This window comes from Phaethon aethereus (assembly GCF_964289735.1).
Source record: "Phaethon aethereus genome assembly, chromosome: 15".
Lineage (NCBI taxonomy): Eukaryota > Metazoa > Chordata > Aves > Phaethontiformes > Phaethontidae > Phaethon > Phaethon aethereus.
The window spans coordinates 3,373,272-3,396,816 of NC_138591.1; the positions used below are offsets into that span (position 1 = coordinate 3,373,272).

Sequence of the window (23,545 nt, forward strand, 5' to 3'; positions counted from 1 at the left end):
GGGAATGCTTCATTATTAATTGAGTCATAATAATTTTTCCTTCCCCTAAATTTTTAATACTTGGCTAATTTCCAGCAAAAGTGAAAGGAGGTAGAGGCTTTCAAGATATTACACTCCTAGCAGCTTCATGAGTACAGGAGGCTGGCTAGCGAAGAGAAACATATAGTACTCTCTCTGAAGGAAAAGCTCAAATGTGAACTGAAGTCTTTTTAGACACCAGAAAATTCATGCGGGAGAGATACTATGAGTGTTCTGGCTGTGGGAAATTCTCCCTTTAAACTTGTTCTTTCTGACACACCGGGATGTCTAAGTGTTGGATATGCTCCTTAAGAACCCAGGCTTCATTAGTTCTGCTGCTCATGGGACTACATGTTTCACAATATAAGAGCCTCAGAAACTGCCTTTTTTATTTAAGTTTGGTCCACATAAAACACTGAAGAAAACTTGACAGCTGTGTTTTTTCATTGGCAACAAATAAGGGTGTTTCACAAAGTAAATTGAGATTACCTAAGATTATTGTAGGACTTTAAATTGATCTAAGCAAAATTCATAATCTTTTATACAGGTTTTTGGTGGGTTGTTGGCCATAGAATATGCAAGAAAAGATCAGCGTGCAGTCAGTGCTAAGTAGAAGAGATTGGAAGAGGCTTTCATTTACATTTACAGATTTTGATGATGTCAAGGGCTAGACATAGCTACTGTGCACTGGGTTCCTGTCTCTTTTATATTTGAATAAAATGTGTATGTGACTGTCTTACTAATTAGTACTTGCAGGATCTTTTAGACCAGGTCTAATGATTACAGCTTGCCTTTCAAGCTGAAATACATGAAAGCTTTTGTAGTCAGTATCTGAGGTCAGGGTGGAGCTGGAACTTCGTTTGGAACCTTTATGGATAATCCCTCATGTTTTCCAGGCTTGGGCTGATGCCTTTCGAAGTAGCCCTGATTTAACTGGAGTAGTGCATATTTATGAAGAACTGAAAAGGAAAGGCGTAGAGTTTCCGATGGCAGATCTTGATGCTCTGTCTCCAATACACACACCACAGAGGGTAAGCTGCAGTGTTGCAATTCCACGGTTATTCTCCCAAGATGTCTAAATAGTTGGATAACTACTGTTCTTTCCCATTCTGTTGCTCTGAATTTGTCTCATTTTCTCATTCTTGGAAGGACTTTTTTAATAGTGAAAGGGCATGTAGGAGAAGCATAATACAGCTGGATTTGACAGGCTGATAAGCTAATGGTATCTCCTCCCTGGAGTCAAACATGAATCTGAGAAGAGAAGAGAGTTTGGAGGAGGTTTGTACACTTGTCTTGTACCACAGAACCACCAGACAAATGCAACTAATTTGTTCAGAGAGACTCCAGCAGGATATATGATTGAGATTTACTTCTTTTGCTCAAAAGTGTGGTTGTTTCTGTTGGTGACAACACTGAACCAAGTCTTGCCTGTCTTTCAAAGGTGTACAGAGTCTGAATCTCTCATTGATCCCACAGTAATGTGAGATCTTCACACCTCTGAAAACTTAGGTCTGGAAAGTTGACAGAACTGCTGGTAGGAAGTAACTTAATGATCACAGGTGTTCTCATTATTCACTCTGAAAACTGAAGTCAATGAATCTTTGAAGTGGTAAATGCAAGTGTTCAAGGACTGAAAGATTACAGTTCTTGTGTCAAGATTAATTAAATTCAGTATCTATGTATCACATCATCTTTTGTAAGCCTGCAACTTAATTCCTAGTCTAAAATAATTTATAATTATTTGTCTTTGGCTCTTGTTTTTATTTGCTTCTCACTTTTTTTGTAAAGGTAAATTGACTTAAATGCATGTGGGTTAGATCAAGAGATATGGGCGTGCATTTTTGTTGCAGCTGTCTGTTTATGGGCTGGCCTGCCCCTCTGTTCTCGTAACTACACTGACCTTTTCTACAAGGTGCAATTATGTTCTGTATTTGAGCATATTTGGCCTGAGGTTGCTGACAAAGCAAGTGCTGTCACAATTCAGCTTTTGAACTCCTGTCTTTCTGATGTGGCAGAGTGTTCCTGAAGTTGATCCTGCAGCAAATATGCACAATTCACAGTCTCAGCAAAGGATGAGCACCAGTTCCTATTCTTCATCTTCTCCAACGGCGTATTCTGCTCCTCAGGCCCCAGCTCTGAATGTCACTGGTCCCATCACTGCTAATTCTGAACAGGTATTGGGATGATGATTCTTTTGAGTGAGGCTCTTTTAGCAGATCAAACTAGAAACCAATTTGTAGAGGAACTTTCATCTTAACTATTTTGACTTTGCCTCCTAGGTCTGGTTCTACTTAGTAATCTTTCCTCCTCCTGTTATACTGTAAAATCTAGGCTTTCGATTTGTATGTATGGCCTCCTAATGGCAGCAGTTAAAAACCTCACAATCTGATATACCAGTCCACTCTGTGGTTGTGCAGTGAGTTAGCAGTTATTCTCATTATACCCCCTCCTTTAAAGGTACAGAATGTCTTGCAGATGCAGGAAGTCTAACAGGGAGTTAAGTCTGCATCCATAAGACCCTTGCAAATGCCCTAATAGAGGATCTTCTTTTCTCTCTGCAAAAGTAATAATTTCAGAGCCAAAGGTCCTGCTGAAAATTTGTACATCTTTCCCCACGCTTGAGTGAGGTGTGCAAGGTGTACTGCAACTGAAGTCTGTTTTTAGCTGCCATTTTCAATTGCTTCCCTTCCATACAAGCATAGCACGTCTGGGTTTTTTGTGATAGTGGTTCTATAAAGTTCTTTTCTTTTTCTGTTCCTTTTCTAAAATTCTCTGCTGGGTAACCTTTTACCTTTAGATTTTTTTTCCCTGCTAGAATGTCCAGAGCCTCAGATATCCAGTCAAACAGAACCAGACATATCACAAAGTCAGTTCTTGAAAATGATCTGCTTAGACCAAAAGATTATACAGTATTTTGCTGTCTTTTTACGCAAATCTAGATTGCCCGGCTGCGCAGTGAACTGGATATTGTTCGTGGGAATACAAAAGTGATGTCTGAAATGCTGACAGAAATGGTACCTGGGCAAGAGGATTCCTCAGACCTCGAGTTACTCCAGGTGACAGTTTCCTAGCAAATATGATTCTCATCCTTTCTGTGCTTGAGTTTATCTGTGGGGTGTGGTTTTTGTAGTTTACTTCACTGCCTTGGCTTGCTTTGTTTACATAATGAATGTGGGCTATGCTTGACCCTGGTTAGTCTCATCACTTGATGTTCTTCATTTGTTAAAGCTTCCAGTGACAAGGATTTCCTAACTTCCCTTGAAACTTGTTCCCGTGCTGCCTTCTCCGTGCAGCTAGAGAATTTTCCCAATGTTGAATGTAAGGTCTCCTTTACCACAGAGCAGCTTAGAATTGCTATAGGCTCTGTAAGCTCTGAGCATTTCTGCTTCTTTTACAGCCTCCACCATCACTCATACAGCGTCAAAACATTCCCAGTCATTGTGCAGGAAAAAAGCACTCCATGTTTCTAGCTGGATGAAGTATTTCCAAGGTTCTGGGGATTCTTTGCCACTTAGAATCTTACATACGAGCTAACTGTCTTTCCAGAAGATGTGCTGTTGCTTCTCCTGAAGGTAGTGTCTTAAGGCAGGCGCCCAGGCGAAGCTTCATGCTGTCCGGAGGGTTGGACTGGGTAATCAGAAGGGATTTCTTTGCTGGAAAGTCTCAATCCACTGCAGCATTTATTATCTCAAGAGGGCAAATGGTATAAGTTGAGCTCATGTCTTAGGCTTCATACCTGTTTCCCTACACCGGTGGTAGCAGGGTGGCCTTTTGGCTGAGGAAAGTAATACAGTACCACATGCAACACCGATGAGGAATACTGTGATCTAGCATTCCAGCTGCTACCCTTAACGTGGTATTTGCTTTTCCGTAGCTTCAGAAATAGGCTTCTGTTTTGACCCTCCAGCAGAGAGGATGGACTCCTACAGCAGCATATTTGGAGGAAGGCAGGGAATTGCTCTCTGTTTGAAATCCATCCAAAAACTGGTCTCTCCCATGCAGCGGTATTGTGTGTTTGTCTCAGAGCCATCGTGGCAGCTGATGAGAGGCATTGCAAGAGCTTTTCAGTTACTGCCCATTTGGGTCGGACTGCTCAAAACAAAAGAAGCTTCCAGGAAACCATGACAGACCAAAACAGTGTCGAACAGTTTGCTTACATTCAGAAACAACTACTAACATCTTGACAGCGTAACCTCACAGTGTAGCTTTAAGGTGAAAGAACTTGATCATAAAGTGGACTGACAGCAATGATTCTTTCTTCCAGCTGGTTCCCTTCTTTGACTGATGCATCCAGAATCTGAATCACAGAGCTGGGGAGAACCCATTTTTGATCACAAAGGATGGTTAGTCTTTTGAAAGCCGTTGAGCTGGGTGCTGCATGCAAGGACTCCTTGCTTTGAGGTTTATATAGCCCTCCTCCTTAAATAATTCCTGACATTTTCTCCAACAATCAAATGTAAACAGCTTGCTAGAGAGCCAGCTCTGAGCAGAATAGATAGGTACTGTCAGGCCTTTCAGAAAGGCAGCAAACAAACCTCTGAAATGTCACAATCTGCTTCTAAAGTGATGGGATCAAAACTGACATTGGAGAACACATTCCTCAAGCTGTTAAGGCAGCTGGATTGCACTAGGTGAAATTTATCCAGAGCTTAGGATGTCAGACCAAGGAAGGAAAACAAACACATTTTTGCTTTCATCCCGAAGGTTGTGTACCAACAAGTCATCCTTGTTTAGTGCTGAATTTTTGCTGTGAAGTGGAGCTGGGGGGGTGGGTAGAAGATGACAGAGGGACATGCTTTAGTTGAAATGTCAATGCTTATTGAAGTAAAACCGTGGGCCTAATCAGTGGCGCCATGCCATATGTCACGTTTCTTCTTGTAGTTCCTCCTCAACAGACCAGTTTTGACCTTTGGTCTTGAGGCCTTTCAGGAGTAAAGACTTGTGCTAAGTAATTGGTGATGGAAGAGATGTCCTGGAAGCATGAGAATTCCTGGTTTTGGCAAACTCAAATCTAGATTTCTTGGCATGAGAGACTTCTACACTAAATGCCCTTACTCTATATTCTTTAAATTTCTTCTGAAACTCCCCACTGCCCTTTTGCAGTCTCTTGTCTGTAGACTTGCTCAGTTGAAGGGAATGTTCAGTACTGAAGTGTGTGTGGAGTACTCATCTTTTCATGCTCCTGCTCCTTGTTTTGTGTTCACCCTCATGTTCTTGGTAGTTGGTAAGTTCTGTGTCCCCAACACTTTTTGATGAACTTTTTTTTCCCCCACTTGTTCCACCATGTGCATCTTTTAGTTTTTAAGGATGATATTGCCAAAAAGAGCAGATTGAGTTTTCCTTGAAAGCTATCTTCTAGAAAGCTGTTGTATTAATATGTTTTATTCTTAAAACAGATCACTAAAACATAGATATTTATTTTCTGAAGTGCTCAGAGTTAAAGAATCAGGATGTTGAATTGTAAATAGGCTCTCAAGGTTTTATGCCATCATCTCTTGAAGGGCATGTTTGATTAGATGTGCTTTTGGGTGACATTTAATCATGCAAAGATAGACTTGTCTTAGTGTTTCTCAGCTGGGGGATATGTTTGGCTGTGAACAGAGCTCAACTAAATCTACTTATTGCTAACTGCTTATCAGAATGTGTGTGCACAATGCATTCCTCCTAGGAACTGAACCGAACCTGTAGAGCTATGCAGCAGAGAATTGTGGAGCTTATCTCACGAGTGTCCAATGAAGAAGTCACAGAGGAACTTCTGCATGTGAATGATGATTTAAATAATGTTTTCCTCCGATATGAAAGGTAGGGCACCTTTTCCGTCAACTATTTACATTCGTTCTGGGTTTTCACCCAAAGTGAAAAAGTGTCAAATAGGTCAGCTGACAAGAGTTGGCCATCTGGGCCAATGGTCCAACGTAACAAAATGCAGAGAACCAAACCACAGAAAGCAGTTGCAAAGTCTTTTTATGGTCTTCTATGGCAACATTCCTGTCTCAGTTGTTTCCTTTGGTACTATGATTTTTTTTTTTTTTTTTTTTTTTTTTTTTTTTTTTTTTTTTTGGTCCTAGCCACTGTGTTTTTGTGGAGCATATCCATAAAACGCAGGGCAACCTTGTGTAAAATGCTGTGAACTAGCAGAGACTTGAGTCTGGAAGTCCCTGTTGTGTGGTGCTGTACAGATGTAGGGACTTGGGACCGAAAATAGCACAGCCACAGTTGCTAGTTCTACTTGCTAGCTTGAGCTCTGCAGAGATCCTTGTGCTGCTTCCTGGCTTAGGGAGGCTCCCATGAGCTCTCTCTGTCTTCTGATCTCTGAGCTTTCTAGTTCTAGTACTGGTGCAAGGGGAGCTGTCTGAGGTGGGTGTGACCTTCATTCCTGTAAAGGGTTTTGTTTTTAAGTAACACTTTAAATCTTGAAAAAAGCTTGTCTTGCACAGACCTGAGGTTTTGAAGAGTTGGCGGGAATCATCCCCAGGGGTGGGACGTGGGTCATAGGACTTCCGACATGTTAGACAAAGGCGCTGTCAGCCACATCTGCTGCCATAGGTGACACGTGATACAGCAGTCTTGGGAAAGTTTAATCTTCCCCTTAATGACAGGCCTGGGGAGTGAGGCACTAAAGAGTACCCTTTGTTCCTTGCTCTTAGCGCAGGGCTTTGTTTCTCAAGCCTTTAAAAATAAATTAGACTCTAGATCTGTGAATCTGTGCTGTCACAGCAAAGGCTGGAAAGAAGACTCAGTGGCCTCGATTTTGCCTTTGATTTAGTCGTTCAGAGGAGATCAGGGCAAACTTTGAAACAAATGCTGGCTTTTTATGTGAAATGGTATGTGTTTCATGCACGAGCATGATTCTGCAGGTGGCAGAGTGTAACTGTCACTAAGGCTTAGTCTGGTAACCCTTAATATTTTTTCTATTTTCCCCATCTGTGACTTTGCTGACTGGGGCTAATGTATTTGTAGTCATTATACACTGAAAGGTGAACTGAGTGACGTTAGCGAGCTATTTGTGGCAGAATAGCTGCACTGGTCTGAGCGTTTCAATAAATTCCAGTTCCTCCTCTGCTATTCCAAAAGACCCACATTCATCACGCTGATTTCTAGTATGGGTACAGAGCTCTGTCAGTCACTCAAGCAGGAGCTCTGGCCTTCACTGTGAAGCCTTGGATGTAAACGAATGTGTGGTGAGAATTTTGTAGCCTTTGGGTGAGAAATATGAGGTGGGAGGTGTCTTAGGTTTCCAGCTAAGGGAGCTGGATTTCCAGTAATAGTAGACACCCACAGGTTCCTAAAATTGAAATTTGGGCCTGAATTTGTTTTTGCTGCCTTTTAAGTCTGCATTTTCCTCTGTTACATTAAGAAAACATTTTAGTTTACTTGAGATTCCCTGTTGTATTTTGTCTATCTGGGAGAAAACCCACAGGATTATACGAATGTTATGGGCTTTTTACTGAAAAGAGAGGCTACATGTGAAACTACTTTTAATGAGGAAAAACTCTAGCCTCAGAGAAATCACGGTGTTTTTCCTGGTAAGGAAGGAGATTGGACTGGCCTCAGACAGGCCTTGGGAGGAGGTAGTTCCCCCTGCTCTTTTGAGTTTATGAAAGTTGGGCTTAGGTTTGCGGCCCCAGATGCACAGCTGGTTGGGGAAGGAGTAGAGAAGAGACCAGATCTTGACTAGCCAGATTTCGTCCCCTAAAAAGTATGAGGATTTTTATCCAACATTGTAACTTTTCGTTCTTCAAAAGTACCAAGCTATTTGAACATAGGCTCTGACAATCTTTGAGCTGACCCAGAATGTTTTAAGAAATGAATCTGCTAAGCATTGTTTCTCTTACTGCCTGGGTAAGGCTCTGCTAGCATGCATATGGCTTCTAATTTACATGTATTGCAGCAAGAGGGAGCTGTTAAGTGGGAGTAAGACTTGCTGCGGTGCTCAGTTTATTTATCTGGGAGCATCAATCTTGCTGCAGTTCCTCCTGTCCCTTGGCTAACAGAATAGGCTATCACGAAGCACTTAATGAAAAAAAAAAAGGCAAAGACAAATCCTATTTTTCAGGCACGTGTGTGCTGCAAGATCAGATTAGTCAACTTAATATCCACATTTGCTAAGAATGCAATTTCTGCAACTATCCTCCCTTTGTACTAGCTTGGAGTTAAAGCTTTCAGGGTTCCCTCTTGAACCAACAAAAACTAAGTTCAGTGGCAAGCATGATTTTGCTATAAACTTGTGTTTTTCATTGTTCATTGGTGGCTTTGGTAGTCCATGTTGGGGTTTTTTTGTTGTTTTTTTTCTAAGCAGATTTGAACGATACAGATCGGGACGTTCAACACAAAATGCCAGCAATGGAGTAAGTACCTAACTCCATTTATTATATCAGCAACTACACCATACTAGCCATACTGATACCACTGGTATCAGACTTTTTATCTGTCCAGCCCTATGTCCTGCCTGTAGTGGCTAATAGTGGTTACCAAGAAAAGTGCATAAGAATGTGACAAACCTCAGGTGACAACTTCTAGCTCGGGAAGATGCTACACTAAAACATCTCTGTGTTTACAATCCCTGATGGATTTTTTTCCTCTGTTAACTTTTTTGATTGCTTTTGCGTCCATGAAAACTTTAGAGATTCACAATGTCCTTAAGCAGTGAGTTCCACAGTTTCACTACACTTTTTTACATATTTATGTGAGTATGTATATACAATAAATAATTTGTTTACATTTTAACAAGTCACTTAATGATTTTTATTTGATGCACTTAATCCTTCTTCACTGTGTCTTACCATACCGCTGTTCCGATTTATTTTCTTCATGCCACTCATAATTTTAGGAACCTCTCTGATCTCCTTTTTCAACAGCCCATTTCCAAGCTGAAGAGTTACAGTTCTAATTATTCTTTCAATGAAAACTATATTATAGTTCTTTTATAGTATTCAAGATCTGAGTTCATGAGTTTTTTTGGTGACTGACCCATTTTATTTTACAGTCTCACCATTGTATTCAAGAGACTGGTTCATTTGGCAGTATGCAAGAGAGATCTTTTTAGGAAGCACCCATTATTTTTTGGTGTTTAATGTTGCACTGCAAGAAGAAATCTCTGGCATGTGTGAACTTGCTGTGTTTTTTGTGTCCCAACAGGTACTGAATGAGGTGACAGAAGATAACTTAATAGATTTGGGTCCTGGCTCTCCAGCTGTAGTGAGCCCAATGGTCGGAAACTCAGCACCACCGTCTTCACTTTCTTCACAGCTTGCAGGGCTTGGTGAGTACCTGATCTAAACAGTGCTGATGAACAGGAGGCTGCAAGGCATGGACCTTTTCAAGCCTGACCAGTCTGTGGGCCTTGGACAGTGTGCAGGGGCTGCTAGATAATCCAGGTGTGTGATTGTGGGAGCAAGTCTGAGTGGTTGCTGTGACCAGCCTGAACACCAAGTGCAAGCTCTTATCACAGTGGACTGTTGGGATTTATGAGGAGCCATTTTTCACTTGTGGGTCAGGAATTTTCTGCTTGCTTTGGCTCTCTACTACATGATTAATGTTGCCATGTAGCCTTCTGAAGGTTTGGGTACACGGCTTACAGGATTAGGAGGACCTTCCCACCCCCTGGCACTGTAGCAATCTGTAATTGGGAACCAGCCTGGGACACAGGCAGGGATTTATTAACCGAAGGGGAGACTGAAGGAAAGGGTGCAGGTTCTTGTTCATGGTAAACCTTGTGCTACTACTTTTCTTTCTGCTTAGATACAGCTCTCCATGAAATCAATTTGGTAAATGTTCTTGATTCCCCTTCTACAAATAATACTGGAAATCTTTGGATGAAAGGCTGTATGAAACTGTTAGGTGTTTTACATTAAAGCAAACCAAAGACTGCTTGATAGATCACTTGATTTGACTGAAGGTTCTCCACCTCCTCCAGCACTGTGCCCGTATCATATCACTTGATTTGAAACTGTTGGTTTCTCAGTCAATAGCTGAGAGACAACATTGTGGAGAAGACTAGTATCCATGCCCAAAATTTTGGACCATATTAGTGAATAGTAAATATCTCGGGATGAGATAGGCAGCAGGTGCACACCAATTCCGAAATGCTGGCTTCTTGATGAGGAGTACTCACGGTGTGGTGCTTCCAGGAGGAATAAGACAATCTCTACATTTTTCTTTTAAGAAATGCATGCTTAGCAGCCTCCAGCCTCTTCTGAACAGAGCTGTGCTCAGTGCTGCAGCTATTAACTAGATGATATCTGTAGCTGTCCTGTATTGTTAATGACTTCCTCTGTAACGAACGTATGGTGGTGCCTGCATATGGTTTGCTATTTCATTGGTTCGCTTTTTTTGCCTCTGGTTGCAGACTTGGGTACAAACAGCGTCAGTGGCACACTCAGCTCTCTACAGCACTGTAATCCTCGTGATGACTTCGACATGTTTGCACAGACAAGAGGCAGTTCCTTGGCTGAGCAGCGAAAGAAGTATGTTGGAGTTTGTCTTTAGTGCTGTTTGACTCACAGCATTGCTTTTTTCTAGGGGCATAAATCTGAAACTTCTTGACTTCATTCCAGATTAAAAAAGTAGTTTTGGTGTATGTTTTTCTGCTTTTAATCCAGTCCTTATCCTGTTGGTCATTATTAGTATGAGCAAGTGAAGAAGTTCCTGCTGCTGGGCAGAGCAGACTGTCTGAGTTATGTTATTTCACTGTCTTAGTTAATGAGCTCACTGGAAACTTGGAAATGAACTTGCTTTTACTTCCACAGATGCTTCCTCTCAGAAAGGCTTGACATCCCATCCACCCGACTGGTGCTTGAGATATAGGAGCATAAGTGTCCTTCACCTGAAGGTCATGGATATACTTTGGTGACTGAATTACTGTCATCAAGGGCTTGGAAACAGAATTACCATCCAGTTAAACTTTCCCTTTGGCCCAGCAGTCAGACTCTCGCAGGCTGTCAAGGCAGCGTAGATTGCCCGGCTGCCATACTATCCCTAATTTGTTTATATGCATAGGGCTTGCATCTCTAGAGCTGCAAATCTGGCACTTTCAGGGGCATTTAACAGATCAAATTATTTTAATGTAAAATAAGCCTATTCACTTATTTAAAAATCCTTTGATCCCTGTCAAGTGATACTCAGTAAAAGACACACTCAGGTATATTTCTTTCATATATTATTTCTTGCCTCCTTCTGGTTTCAGATTCTAGAGGAGGTAGTGGCTACCAACAGTCAGAACATCATCAATATCTTGCCTCAAACTAAGAAGTGTTGTTAAATATTTTAGCTCGAACCTTAGCAGATTATCAAAAACTCACCAGCTCTGTAAAACTTGAGCCAGCAAATTTATTAGGATCTTTTATTTGCAGTTATCAATATAGCTATTGGTACTGCCTCAAGTGTAGTATCAGTGTTGAGAAGACATGCTCTGCTGTAGAGGCGTACATTACCACTGGAGATTTCAGGCTGAGCACCCTAATGTATAGTCAGAAAGGAGATGCATTGCAGAGAGATCTAATGGAGGTCCCTCTGTCTGTTGTGCTAAATGAAGCACAAAACTTGTCTTCCCACACTGCACCTCTATCTCCTTCTGTGAGCTAATGGAACAAGTAGCACACATCAGTCCATGATTTCACGAGGGAGGCTTGCTGTATCTTACTTGGATTGTACGCTGTATAAATGGAGCATCAGTAAAGATGCAAGTGTGACTTCGCGCAGTATGTAGGTGAGAGCCTCTGGGTGCTGTGCTCAGAGCTTGGGAGAAACCAGCACGCTGGAGGGGAATGCGCTCCTCCCACTCAGACATGCAGCTGAATTTATGGGCAGCTGTTAGCATCTGCTTCAGCTCATGGTTCACCATTGTGCTCTGAGAAATGATGCTATTGCCTCTGTCACCTGACTGCTGCATGCCCCTTTTGCAATTTAAGAAGTTTTTTTACACATCCAACCCCTGTAAATGGTGCATTTCTTTGTATGCTTTGCTGTAGTTGCTTAGTTATGTTTCATCTGTCTTTGAGTCTCCCTCTGCCTCCCCACATGCACACGTCAAATTCAGGCTTCCAAATGTCATCTTCAGAGCTTTGCAAAACGTATTCCGTAATCAGGCCTCTTTTCATAGTCCCCTGGAAGCTCTTGGACATGCTTATGATGCCTCGTAACCTGTTTGCCAGTCTTACTCTTTTTGCTTCAACACACTCACTGAAACTGATGGATGGTCTTCATACAGAGCATACTCCTCTTCTTGGAATACACTTGGTACACTTGAAGTCTTGTTAAGAAAAAGAATGTGCTTTCTGATTTCCAGGGGGGTAAATCAGAGTAGCAAGCGTGTTGTGCATGGGTGACTGCTGGACTTCCTTCTAGTTCTGTGGTTTGTTCCTTTCTTTCAGCGTGACGTATGAGGATCCACAGGCTGTCAAAGGACTAGCATCTGCCCTGGATGTTCGAAAACAGAACACAGGAGGGGTAGGTCACTGCTCTGTGTTTTGTTATCTGAAGCCCTGCGTGGAATCCAAGCTGTAGGCAGCTGCTTTGACCTAGACTTCTTATTCTGTATTCCAGTGACATGCTAGTACTGGCTATTTTGAAATTGATATCTAGGAGCAAGTACTTGCTCAGTAATGATCTCTAGAGAGCCGCTACTTAGCACACCAGCCTAAAAGACTTCAAAATCATAGTGGGTAAATTCTCCTGTGTTCTTGCAGCTTGCCTGGGGGGTCTGGCTCTTTGACTGGAATCACTGCTGAAAAGAATAAGTGGGGAACGTCTTGTGAACACTGGTGTGCATTTGTTTGGTTTGGTTTTGCTTATGAAAATTGGTGCATTCTTAATCTACTAGACTTTGCTCTGAGTGTACGGATACACAAGCAAGTTACAGGGGGAGAAATTATGTAGACTTTTAATGTTTTATGTGCCTTGCCATAAGTGCCCCTGCATGCAGTCTGTTCTGTCTGTCCCAGGGCAGGCTCCTGCTGTCTTGTGTGGGCAGAAGAGGCTTGTGCACTGCCACCTCACAGCAGCTGATGCTAGAAACATGTTTGAGAGAGTGAGCTTGGCCAGCTTTGTCTGCACACCTTGGTGAAGGCAGAAGTTAAAAGAGCTTTCAGATCGTCCCTCAACCCCTTTCTACCCCCTGTTTTTTTAAAACTGTCCTGCTCTTTAGTACTCAGCTGTGTGTAAGTTTTTAGATGACTAAGTTCAGAGCCTTTTCCTAGTCTAATTTTGGTCTGTACTGACCACTAGGGAGCATGGCAGAGCCAGTGTAGCATAGGAGAGCTAGTGCAGCATGCACACGGCTCCCTCCATGGAGAATTGCCTCCCCATTCCTTGGCTGATCCCTCCCTGGTTCTTTCATAAGTGGAAATGGGAGTGCTGGGGGCAGCTGGCATGCCTGGCAGCTTGTGCTCTGAGCCAGGGAGAATTTGCTTTTGGAGCCAGCTGGGGTCAGATCACAGCTGCCTGCCTGCCTGGGCCATAGTTCAGTGGTAGCAGGGCTTCAGCAATGATTTTTTAAGGAGCATCCTCCCACCCTGCAAATCTGTCTGCTTGTTCCTGTCCTCCTGCAAAAAAGGGTTATTTATAACCCAGATCATCCCCGTGACCAGTTTCAAGCTCGGCCCCAGAAAAACTCATGCCAGCAGTACTTACTGGGGTAAGAAAAAGGGGAAGCATGGGGAGGCAGGGGCAGGAGTATATGAAGGTGGGTGAAAGAGGAATTCCTGAAGCCAGTGTGACAACCCAAGCCCCCAGTATCACTGAGCTGTGTTATTGTCAGGACCTGGGAAAGGATTTGAGATTCTGCTCTTTGTTCCTGGCTAACCAAATGCAAGGGGCTTGCATTTAGCTACTGGTCAAGGGGGCTATATTCCCTTGGTGGCCACAGGGTCATGTCCTTATTTATTAACGCTTTTGTTCTCAGCCAATTCTGCTTGAGGCACCAATGAGATGTGTCATTCACACCAGCAAAGCTGCTGCTCTGCCTGAAGTGGTGTCAGTTCAAAGGGCTGTGTCTGAGCTAATCTTGACAGTCAAAGTTTTTTGGGGCAAACACTTTATGGGTTGTGGAACTTTGGGCTCTGAGATGTTGTAGAGACTTTCAGCCTCTTTTCAAAGGTCCTGATGACTGTATCGTGTAATCAGAATAGCTTGTTTTGAAATGCAGTCTTTTGGAATTGGTAAACACTACTTTTTGTCAAGTGTTAATGAGGCTTGTGGCTGTCTCTTCTTAAAGGAAATAAAAATTAAACTCTCCTAAAGTTACCAGCCCCAGCATGTGTAGCAAAAAACTGGCAGTGCTCAGTAAACGAAAGACATGCGTTAATTTGGGTAGAGAGCTAATTTAAGAATAGCTCTAGGGAGGAGCCAGAAGCTTCACAACACATTCTTCACACACATCTTGTTCCAGCACAGTTGTCCAGTGGTAAAATTCAGCACATCCGACATTTCTAATGTAGTCATTCTCAGAATGATCTGTAGAGAGATGGCTGATCACGTGGCATTAGCTGTCTTTTAATATGATTTAGCAGCTGGAAAGAAGAGGAGCTAAAAATACGGTTTTCTTAATATTGCTTTTCCATGTTGGGAATTGCTTTTGCTGCCACAGAGTTGTTGCATGATCACAACTGGGAGGAGAGGTGTCCAAGAAACAATTCTCTGGTGTTACACAGATAGTAGATGAAGTTGGAGTGATTTTTGCCCCTGTTTTTTTCTCAGCACAAGTACTGAAATGAGGCATAAAAGATTACAGCTGATTCTCATTATCTGTGGTAATGGGGACAGGAGAGGTATCTCATGTATACGGGTATCTGGGTAAACACATCAGGGGCTTTCTGCTGAGCTAGCCTAGTTCTGGCAGGGTCGGTGGGCTGGAACCACTGCGCTCTGCCGGTCCCAAGCAAGCCTCTCCAGAGCTAGAAATTACTCTGCTTCTGGGCCCTGGCTCCCAGATGAGATGCTGAAGGACAAGAAGCCATCTTGAGAGTCTTTGTGTTGCTGTGCCATGCGGTCTGCAACTTGCAACCTGCTCCGCGTTGCAGTTGGATGCATCAGCGGTCCTTTTAACCTCTGCCGCTTTTAGAGAGGGGCAGTTTGAAAGACTGCCAGAAGACTGCAGTAAACTGCCATTACTTACCCTCCTGCTCAGCGCCATCATTAGAGCTGTCGTACTGCTAGTGTTTGGGGCAGAGTCTGTCTGCTGAGATCAAGGAGGTAAGTAGGGTGTGCTGCAACTCACAGCTTCGTAAGCAAGGGAAACTCCACAGCACATGCGAGTGTATCCATTAAAGTCTGACTGATTTTTAGTAGCTTGTATAGCCTACATTTTTTCTTCTTCTAAGAAGATGTCAAACATCAGCCTCAGTATTAGTGTTTTTGTTTTTTTTTTTTTAATATCACTATTATGGAGGAAGTGCTAAAATTCTGTGAACTGTCTGTAGGAAGTGCAGAGGTCGGGGTGAGGCCTGTCCCTCCACAGACAGGACTGACAAGCAGCAGAGGGGGATACAGCTGCTGCCAGAAGCTACTGCAGGCAACTCTGTGTGTCTATGTGTATGTGAAGTTTTTAACTTGATGCTGTTACATTACTTTATCACGGGTTGTTGCTGTGGTTTCTCTCTTTATGGACCTTTCTGTTCTCAACACAGAGGAGAGGTAAAGGTGGGAACTCAGACATGGAGCCCATAGACAAGTGGCTAATTACACAAGGAATGGTGAGGACTTCACCAGTGAAGCGATTCCTACTACCCACCCCAGTCCCTTTACCTAGAATAACTATCCTCCATTCACCTCTCATCCTGCCCTACTGAACCACTTAAATCAGACAGTACAAGGAGTTTATTTCCCACCTACATCATTACCTGGGGCAAAGGGAAAGATTTGCACCAATTTCTGCTTTATACAACACAAAGGCCTGTAACCAGCTGAATCATTTGTAGGCCGCATCACCTTCAGAAGAGGCCTGGGGATCCAATTGGTTCCTTATACTGTCTTGATTTATTTATGCAGTATCCACTTTTCGAGGGATAAACACAAGTCTCACGGATCTTGTTCATAAAGAGGACAATTTCTACACATCTTTAAAGCAGCCTTTTCTGGTAGTGCTTAACTTCGTGGACTGGAATAAACATATGGAAGTTGTAGGATCATACCTAATTGAATTGAGTCATGTAGGGATAATTCTTTATGAAAAGAAGGGAATTGGATAACTGCTACCCAGATTGACATCTTCTACCTCGCTGACATTAGGATTCAGACTCCAAAACGTACAATAGTGTTTCTGGCTTTAAGGATTTAATTCCCATGTCTAGTGATGCCAGGGCTCTGATAAAATCAAGCTTCTGAAGATCCCTGAATCGGTGCACGTTTTGACCTTGTTTCAAGTTGTCCTTCATCAACATGGTTGCAGAGAGAAGTTCAAAAGCCTGCTTTAAGTGCAGAAGTCAGAGGTAGATAAAAAATAGCCTCAGCTATGCCTTAAAGCCAAGTTCTAAGACCAATTTTGTATTTTTGGATGACATAACCCATCACTTTAAGCGTTTGAGATTAGTACCAGTAATGTGACCTAACTGTACAAAGTCCTTCTGAGGCAGTCCTGACTGCAGCTGAGTTCAGAAGGGTGCAGTGCAGAACTCCCTTTGGGCTGGGGTGTGCTTGCAGTCCAGCATGTGGGGCTGGGCAGCAGGAGGCCCATGGAGCAGGAATGCCTCAATCCAGGGAAGCCTTGAATGTCCCAGACTAAGCTGCTCAGTGCTTAAAAAGAGAAACATCCCAGAGAGTTTAAGGTTGAGAAAATCCAGAGCACGCAATATCAAAATGCACCAACTCTGTGAAACGCTTTCCATTTATTCTTCTAGACTTAGGGCTAATGCAGATTATTTCTGAGGGCCATCTTGTGAATTTGTCATAATTTTGCATGGCTGGTGCATGCACAGTGCATATATATGGTTGGATCTGCCTGCCTGTGCAAGCACCCAAAAGCAGTTCTGTGTCGGCTAGCACATGTGGGTAAGCCCAGCTGTAGGTACAGATCCTTGGGAGCCAGAGTTTCGTTTCAGTGCTTGTCAGAGACCCACAGCTCGTAACATGAGAGTCAAAGAGCTGTAAAGTGAGCAGCGCTTGCTTTGCCTCTGATACTGTTGACTGTGGTTCACAGAGGCTCTTGCTGTTCAGTGGCTCTGTTGCAGCCAGAGATGTGCTGTGCCACTGTTAGATGTTCATCCATAATGAATAATCCAGTGATTGAGTTAGTTCCTCATCTTTGCCTGTCCACTGTTTACAGGAGCAGGGAAGCATGAAATCAGCACCCCTACTGTTCATACCACTCACACCACTGCTTTATTAAAAAAAACAAACACAATATTCGTTCATTGGCTTGTGGTTATTCAGTCTGGAAAAAGGATACTGCAGCATTCATGGAGGCATATGGATTTGGGGAGGGAAGGGGGTCTGGCTGTCCAGCCAGTTGTTGCTCTTACAAGCTTGTCACCTTGTTTGTATGCTCAATATGAGAGAGAAATACCTAAAATAAAACTAAACTAATCATTAACTCCGTTTCTCTCTTAACTGGCTGTAGTTCTTAACCGTATTTATTAATACGACTTTGTAGCATTTGCAGTACCAGTGGAATAACTAGCATTCCAGGTATGAACTTGATGTGCACATTCTTTGGTAACTTTTTGTACTTTTGAGATGAGGGGGAAGAGAGCAGTGAGCTGACATTGCCATTACCTGTGCCAGTACAACACTGAGACCACTGAAAGGGTGTTCTCTACCTGCCGGAGTGGTACTCATAAGTGGTACCTTATGACCTGACGTTGTTCTTTCCAAACAAGTTTAAGCTTAGGGTTGAGTTCTTCCCAATTCTTTTCTGTGGATCCCGGTTCACCAACACACCTTTGCAGAGGGAGGGTCATCCAGGGCTCCGTGTGTACTCTCCCAGTGCATTTGGCAGCATTGGTTCTGTTTCAGCTTAATCTACAGCTTAGTTCTGCTGACAAGGTGATGCCAGGATGGCGGAGACACAAACCACACCTTTATCCATTCCAGCTATGCCTACAAAAATAACGTAGACAAAATGATAACTGCAGAAAATGTTCCTGGTTCAAACGTGACTTAGGCATGTTAGCTGAGATGTTCCAGTACCAGATCTGTTTGCAGTGTAAGGTCTGGGTTTTTGCAAGTTAGGCCATGCAGGTGTCATACAGGAGTCTGTATCAGCAGCTCTTAGGCACAGACTTTACCATAAGGCCACCACATTTTAGTGCAGGTAATTCCAGCTCCCTTCTCATGAATTTGGGCAGCTATTGAGATTTGCATGAATATATTCATTTGTTAGAATAATCTGTCATCCTGCTCACATGCCAAATGGATATTTATTACAAAAGTGAGAAGCGGGTATTGCTTAAGCCACCGCATCAGGACAGAGACTTTGGGACAGTGGCAGGGGAGGAATGAAACTGAACCAGAATGCACAGAAAAGTGATACAAACAACTTTCAGCATTGCATCTGGACCACCAGCGGCATGCCTGGCTACAGAGGAGATTCCTCTCTGTAGTAAAGGTGCATGAGTAAAGGTTGAATGAGACCTTTGCTGAGATGTTGTTAATTCGTAACAAAGTGGGATGCCGCTATGTATGCCTTCAATAGGGAGATAGGATCTAAGATGTGGAAATGACTTGGGTAACATGAGACTCTTGAAATACATCATCTCGTTGGAGACTAAATTGCTTGAATTGTGGACAAACTGAGAAATAAACGTGTGAAGATCTCATTTCTTCTGTGTGGTAGGATCCTTCTCCCTTTTGAAGGCAAGCAGGCATGTTCCCTTGTTCTGAAGACCACGTGGGTTTCGTTACCTGTCTGGCCATGGCCGGCGTTTCACAGAGCACTCTTAACAAGGACAATCTGAACGAAAGCTTTTGGTGTCTGGACATGCCTATCAGATCCAGAGTGGCTGGCTGTTGTACGGGCACAACAGGCTGTGTTGGGGAACATACTGCACCTGAGCGCTTGCCTTCCCTACCTATGCGATGTCTAAATGCAGTTACAAGTAATCAAGTAGCTAATTCAGTCCTTATATGTAAAGTCAAATGTGTTCTAATAGTGAGGGCAGGGAGCTATTTCACGATCACAACAGGTTTAAATAGATGGTAAGGCTGTAGTAGTAAGCTGGAGTAGACTGCTAGTGTGCACCTTAGTGCTCTCCTTCTGCTACCATAGGAATGACAGACCTTTCTTTACTATTGCTAACTAACGGGGGGAGTGAATAGCAGTTAATAAGTATTGGTGTCAGCTTTGTTAAACGTACAGAAAGAAGTGGAATTAACTAAGCTACTACAAGACAGTAGTCTAGTAACAATTAGCATGAACCTTGTTAAACATTTTAAGAACATTAATGAGCTCACCTGGAGACCTGAATTGTCATTTCATACCTGCTGCTTTTCCAGTGGGATCACTTTTAATAGAAATAAAATGTGATAATAATAACCTTAAACTGTCTTTTTAAGGGTAGAATATTGGATTTTATGACTTCTGAGGAAATATATTGGCAATACTCTTTGGCTTTTGATTGCTAGTGAGAACACCAACACAGTCTAACTTAGATGAGTATGAACTTGAATTCTGGGTTCCAGTGGGTTTTGTGGGATTGAACGCTTGCTTTTGTTCTCCCAGCCCTCCTTTTCCTTTTTCCTTTCAGGACTGTTGAGATGATCCCATTTGTAGGATTTTCCAAAAACTAAAAAAAAAGAATTCGAACAACGAGCCCAACTTTTAATTAAAGCCAGTTGCTTAAAGTACCCCAAAAATCTTTTGTGACTTAATTTCCATTTACTTTGAGTATAGACTTTTAAAAATGAAATCACAATATCATTATAAAAACAGCTCTTGCAGCCAACACTGACTATCTAGGGAGCTGTCTTGCCAAGACAGAGAGCTTCACTAGGCCATGTATGTTTGCATAATCAAAGTATTAACAAGACAGTATCGCATTCTGGAGCCATTTCCATGTAATGTGTGGCTGCCACTGCTGTTTGTTTCCCCAAAATTTTGTCTTTTGAATGTGTAAACTAGCTAATTTATTTTTACATTGCTTCTGTTGTGTTTTAGGGGATTAGTTTTCACAAAACTCCCCTCCACATTTTTCAGTTTGGGGCTTGTGGAAGGGGGAAACTTGCCAAATATACAACTGACTGGCAACAAATGAACTTCTGTGTGTGGTCAGTTTCCAATGAAATATAAATGGTAAAACGTTATAGTTAAAATACTTTAAAACATACGGTTACTCTTGAGAGTTCCCCCACACACACACTTTATTCTTGAACAAATTAAACTTGATACATTTAATCCATGTTTTATGGGGAAAATGGGGCTCAGAGTCTGAGTAAATTGGAAGTTTGAGCACGGAAGGAGCAATAGATACAAACCCTTGGCTCTCCTGTAAGCGTGCTGGAAGATGGGGAAGCTTTTTAAAAGGCCAGTGCTGACCAGCAAACAGCTGACATGCTCAAACGTTTATCTTGCAGCTCTCTCTGCTTCTTACATATGACCTGTGAGAAGTGTTCTTGCACTTCTGAGGTTTTTGTTTGTTTGTTATATAAAGTAGGACTGTCTGAAAGTAGAATTCCTTTTTTTTCTTTTTTAATCTCACAAAACACAGCAGCGCAGACTCCTATACTGCTGAGCTGTTCTTCAAGGACTCCTGCAAACTTGAGTCGTGCAATTCTCAGGAATCCATTACTTTCTCAGTCATCTCTTGTGTTTTCAGGATAACCAAGATTTGAATTGCTGTCCCTCCTAATACAGGGACCACAGTACCACCATGCTTTTTAGAACGCCTGCTTTTATTTTGTTCAAAGAAAAATAAAAAATCTCTTCTGTTTACCTCCTCCTCTCCATACAGATTTTCTTATCCTTAAAAAAACGTAAGTACCTTTCTGAGCTGCAAACTAGCCAACAGCTCTGAAGGCTACACCTACCAAAGCGTTACTTATTGTGCAGAGTGTTAAGCAATACAGGAGAGAGACAGCAGTGAAACTTCGGCAGTAGGTTTTAGGCTGCTGTAGGCTGAATAAATTCATTGCTTTGTATTTCTGAAGCCAGTATTTTCCAAAGCTGTTAAACTAACAAGCCAGTTCAACAAGATGCAACTTGTCCTTGGGAAGGAACTTGCTGGAAGATGTCTACAGAGCCGTCCTCTCGTTAATGGCTATCTGGGCCAGCTCGCAGCAGCTTCAGCACGCTGCGTTAGTGTTGTACATGCATGATTCAGCTCACCATTGCAAATTAAAAAGGGGCAATTATCCTACATCTGTCCCATTCCAAAGAAAGCTGTGGGAACTTATCTTCTGTTTGGCATCTTCATGTATTAGCTGAAAGCAAAATGATAACTTGCACCTCTGACCCTTCTTGGATCTGTCACGTGCACTTTGTCCAGCAACCTGCAGAGTTGGAGCCAAGCCGTCTTCCCGGTGCCTCTCTTGGTGGGTGATGCCTTGGATTGAGCCCTGGATTTCCAGTCCTTTGACAAAACTAACCCACCTTAGCAGACCTCACCTCAAGCAAGGGTTTAACTGACCTCCTCAGTGCAAAGGGCCACTCAATTAGAAAAAAAAACTCTTGAGGAGCTCTGCTAAGCAGTGTCAGCCTGTGCTGCTGCCTCTGTAATTCAGCGTCTGTCTTCCTCTGCCAGAAGTCCCTGAGAAAACTACATCTCCCAGCAAATTCATTTGCAGAGCCTCTTTCAGCTCTCCTTCCCATAAGGAGTTTCAGGCAAAGCTGTGGACAACCCCTGACACCTTTTCTTCCTAGAAGAGCCTCTCCAGCACCACGAGCTCTCTTGCCTGCCAGCCCTGCTGCTTGGCTGCCGTGCTCTGGCCTGGAATCTGCGTGTCTGACATTGCTTTCCAAGTGTTTTTCTGGGTGTCCTTACGAGAGCTATTATGGTGTTTTCCTGTTTACTTCTGCAGCTCTCTGTTATATTTAAGCGGTGTAGTTAAATCAGGAAATTCTACACCTAATACATGGTAATTTCCCTTCGCTGACCCAGTTGCCTGTAGTGCTTTGTGAAATAGCTGCACTTCAGCACTTGGCGCGCTGCATCTGCGCTGCCTGTCGCAATCGCACAGCGTAACGTGAGCGGTTTTATTGCAGGAGGAGAGGCAAACCTTCCATGCCTTTTTGTTAAACCATCCCTGGAGGCCTGACGGGCCGGCTCTGGTGAGCCTTGCTGCAGCACTGCAAGGTGTTGCCGGTGCTGGAGCAAGAGGGGAGAGGAGCGCGTGCTGTGCTCTCCTCCTCTGCCTGCGCCAGGAGCTGCTGCCCCATCCTCCTCCTCACCTTCACCTGTGAGACTCCGGACTTTGCACTGGCACACGTTGGGTTCTGCTGCCTCCACTACGAGAGGGTCACCTTTGGCAGAGGAGTGGGGCTGCGGAGCCGGGACAGTTTTGCTTTAAACTGGTGTGCTGAGGCTTGCCAAAGCTCGGTGGTGGGGTGGGAGGAGGAAGGATCTGGAAGGAAACATGACTGTGTACCCTGAGCTCTGACTGCCTCCACCTGCGGAGAAAATCAAATTGTTTTCGTAGGAGTGGTGCCTGAAGACTTTAAGCCCTTTTTTTGCTAACCCTTCACTGTAGCTAATACCCATTTTAAAAATAAAAGGTGTAAATTTAACATTCCAAAACCTAACTGATATCCAGTATTCTACCCTTAAAAGCTTTTCACGATCAAGATTAGAATCATCAGTCCATCTTGATGGTTTTAATATGTGGTCGAGAAGTTACCCGTCTTGCGCTGGCATCAAGTCACGTCATTCCCCATAATCTTTCTCTTGGTTTTTTTTAGCCTTGTTGTTCATAATTTCCTTTCCAAGTGTTTCTTTATTTGAAATGCCATTTATATTTTGTTGCCTTTTTCTGTTCCAGCACATCTTACATCTTTGTTTTTGTTTTGTTTTTAATCTTATTTCTGGCGTTTTCCATCGCTCTGTGGCCATGATTGTGGATGTGTTTTGGTTTTTGCCTGCCTTGCTGTTCTCTCGCTGCACTCCCTAGATCCCTGTTGCACAGTCCTCTGTCATGGATGACATTGAGGAGTGGCTCAGTACCGACTTGGTGAGACTCTTTATATTTTCATTTTTCACATGAGCAATAGCACTTGTACGGATAACTTTCAATGCATTGCTGAGTTACTGGTACTTGTCGTAACAGGAGGCAGTGGAATTTCCAAATCATATAGCTCATTTCCCTTCAAAGGGAATATCTAAGCAGGAGGAGATAGGGTCATGTTCAGCAATTCAATCAAAACATTTTTTTCTGAGTTGTTTTATTTTCACTTCTCCATCTTAACATCACAGAACAGCATGTGTTCCAGAAATCGTGTGTTTCTGTCCCCATATAGGAAGACATTTAAACATGTGCTGAAGTTTACCTGTGTTCTCCACCAGACTTGAAGTGCATGTTTAAGGCTGCATTAGCTTTGACAGGATCTAAGTACATGCTTAGGTTGAGGCATGATTGCTTGCCATGTTTCATAATAGTAATAATAAAA

The 23,545-nt window shown here is 42.9% G+C and overlaps 1 protein-coding gene across 9 annotated transcripts in view; it reads left to right on the forward strand.

Annotated features, from left to right (window-relative positions):
- Nucleotides 1-23,545, forward strand: part of TOM1L2 (target of myb1 like 2 membrane trafficking protein) — a gene marked incomplete at its 5' end in the record, with an annotated part of 52,790 nt that overhangs the window by 26,350 nt on the left and 2,895 nt on the right. For 2 of the 9 annotated variants that reach the window (XM_082006572.1, XM_082006576.1), the window contains 9 exons: nucleotides 915-1,049; nucleotides 2,034-2,192; nucleotides 2,958-3,074; nucleotides 5,687-5,820; nucleotides 8,318-8,366; nucleotides 9,157-9,280; nucleotides 10,367-10,484; nucleotides 12,390-12,465; nucleotides 23,050-23,109. In XM_082006572.1, the coding sequence (XP_081862698.1) occupies nucleotides 915-1,049; nucleotides 2,034-2,192; nucleotides 2,958-3,074; nucleotides 5,687-5,820; nucleotides 8,318-8,366; nucleotides 9,157-9,280; nucleotides 10,367-10,484; nucleotides 12,390-12,465; nucleotides 23,050-23,109 (972 nt within the window). Of the gene's footprint in view, nucleotides 1-914; nucleotides 1,050-2,033; nucleotides 2,193-2,957; nucleotides 3,075-5,686; nucleotides 5,821-8,317; nucleotides 8,367-9,156; nucleotides 9,281-10,366; nucleotides 10,485-12,389; nucleotides 12,466-15,620; nucleotides 15,708-23,049; nucleotides 23,110-23,545 lie in introns of all 9 variants that reach the window. The other 7 variants (XM_082006571.1, XM_082006574.1, XM_082006573.1 and 4 more) reach the window with 7 other exon arrangements.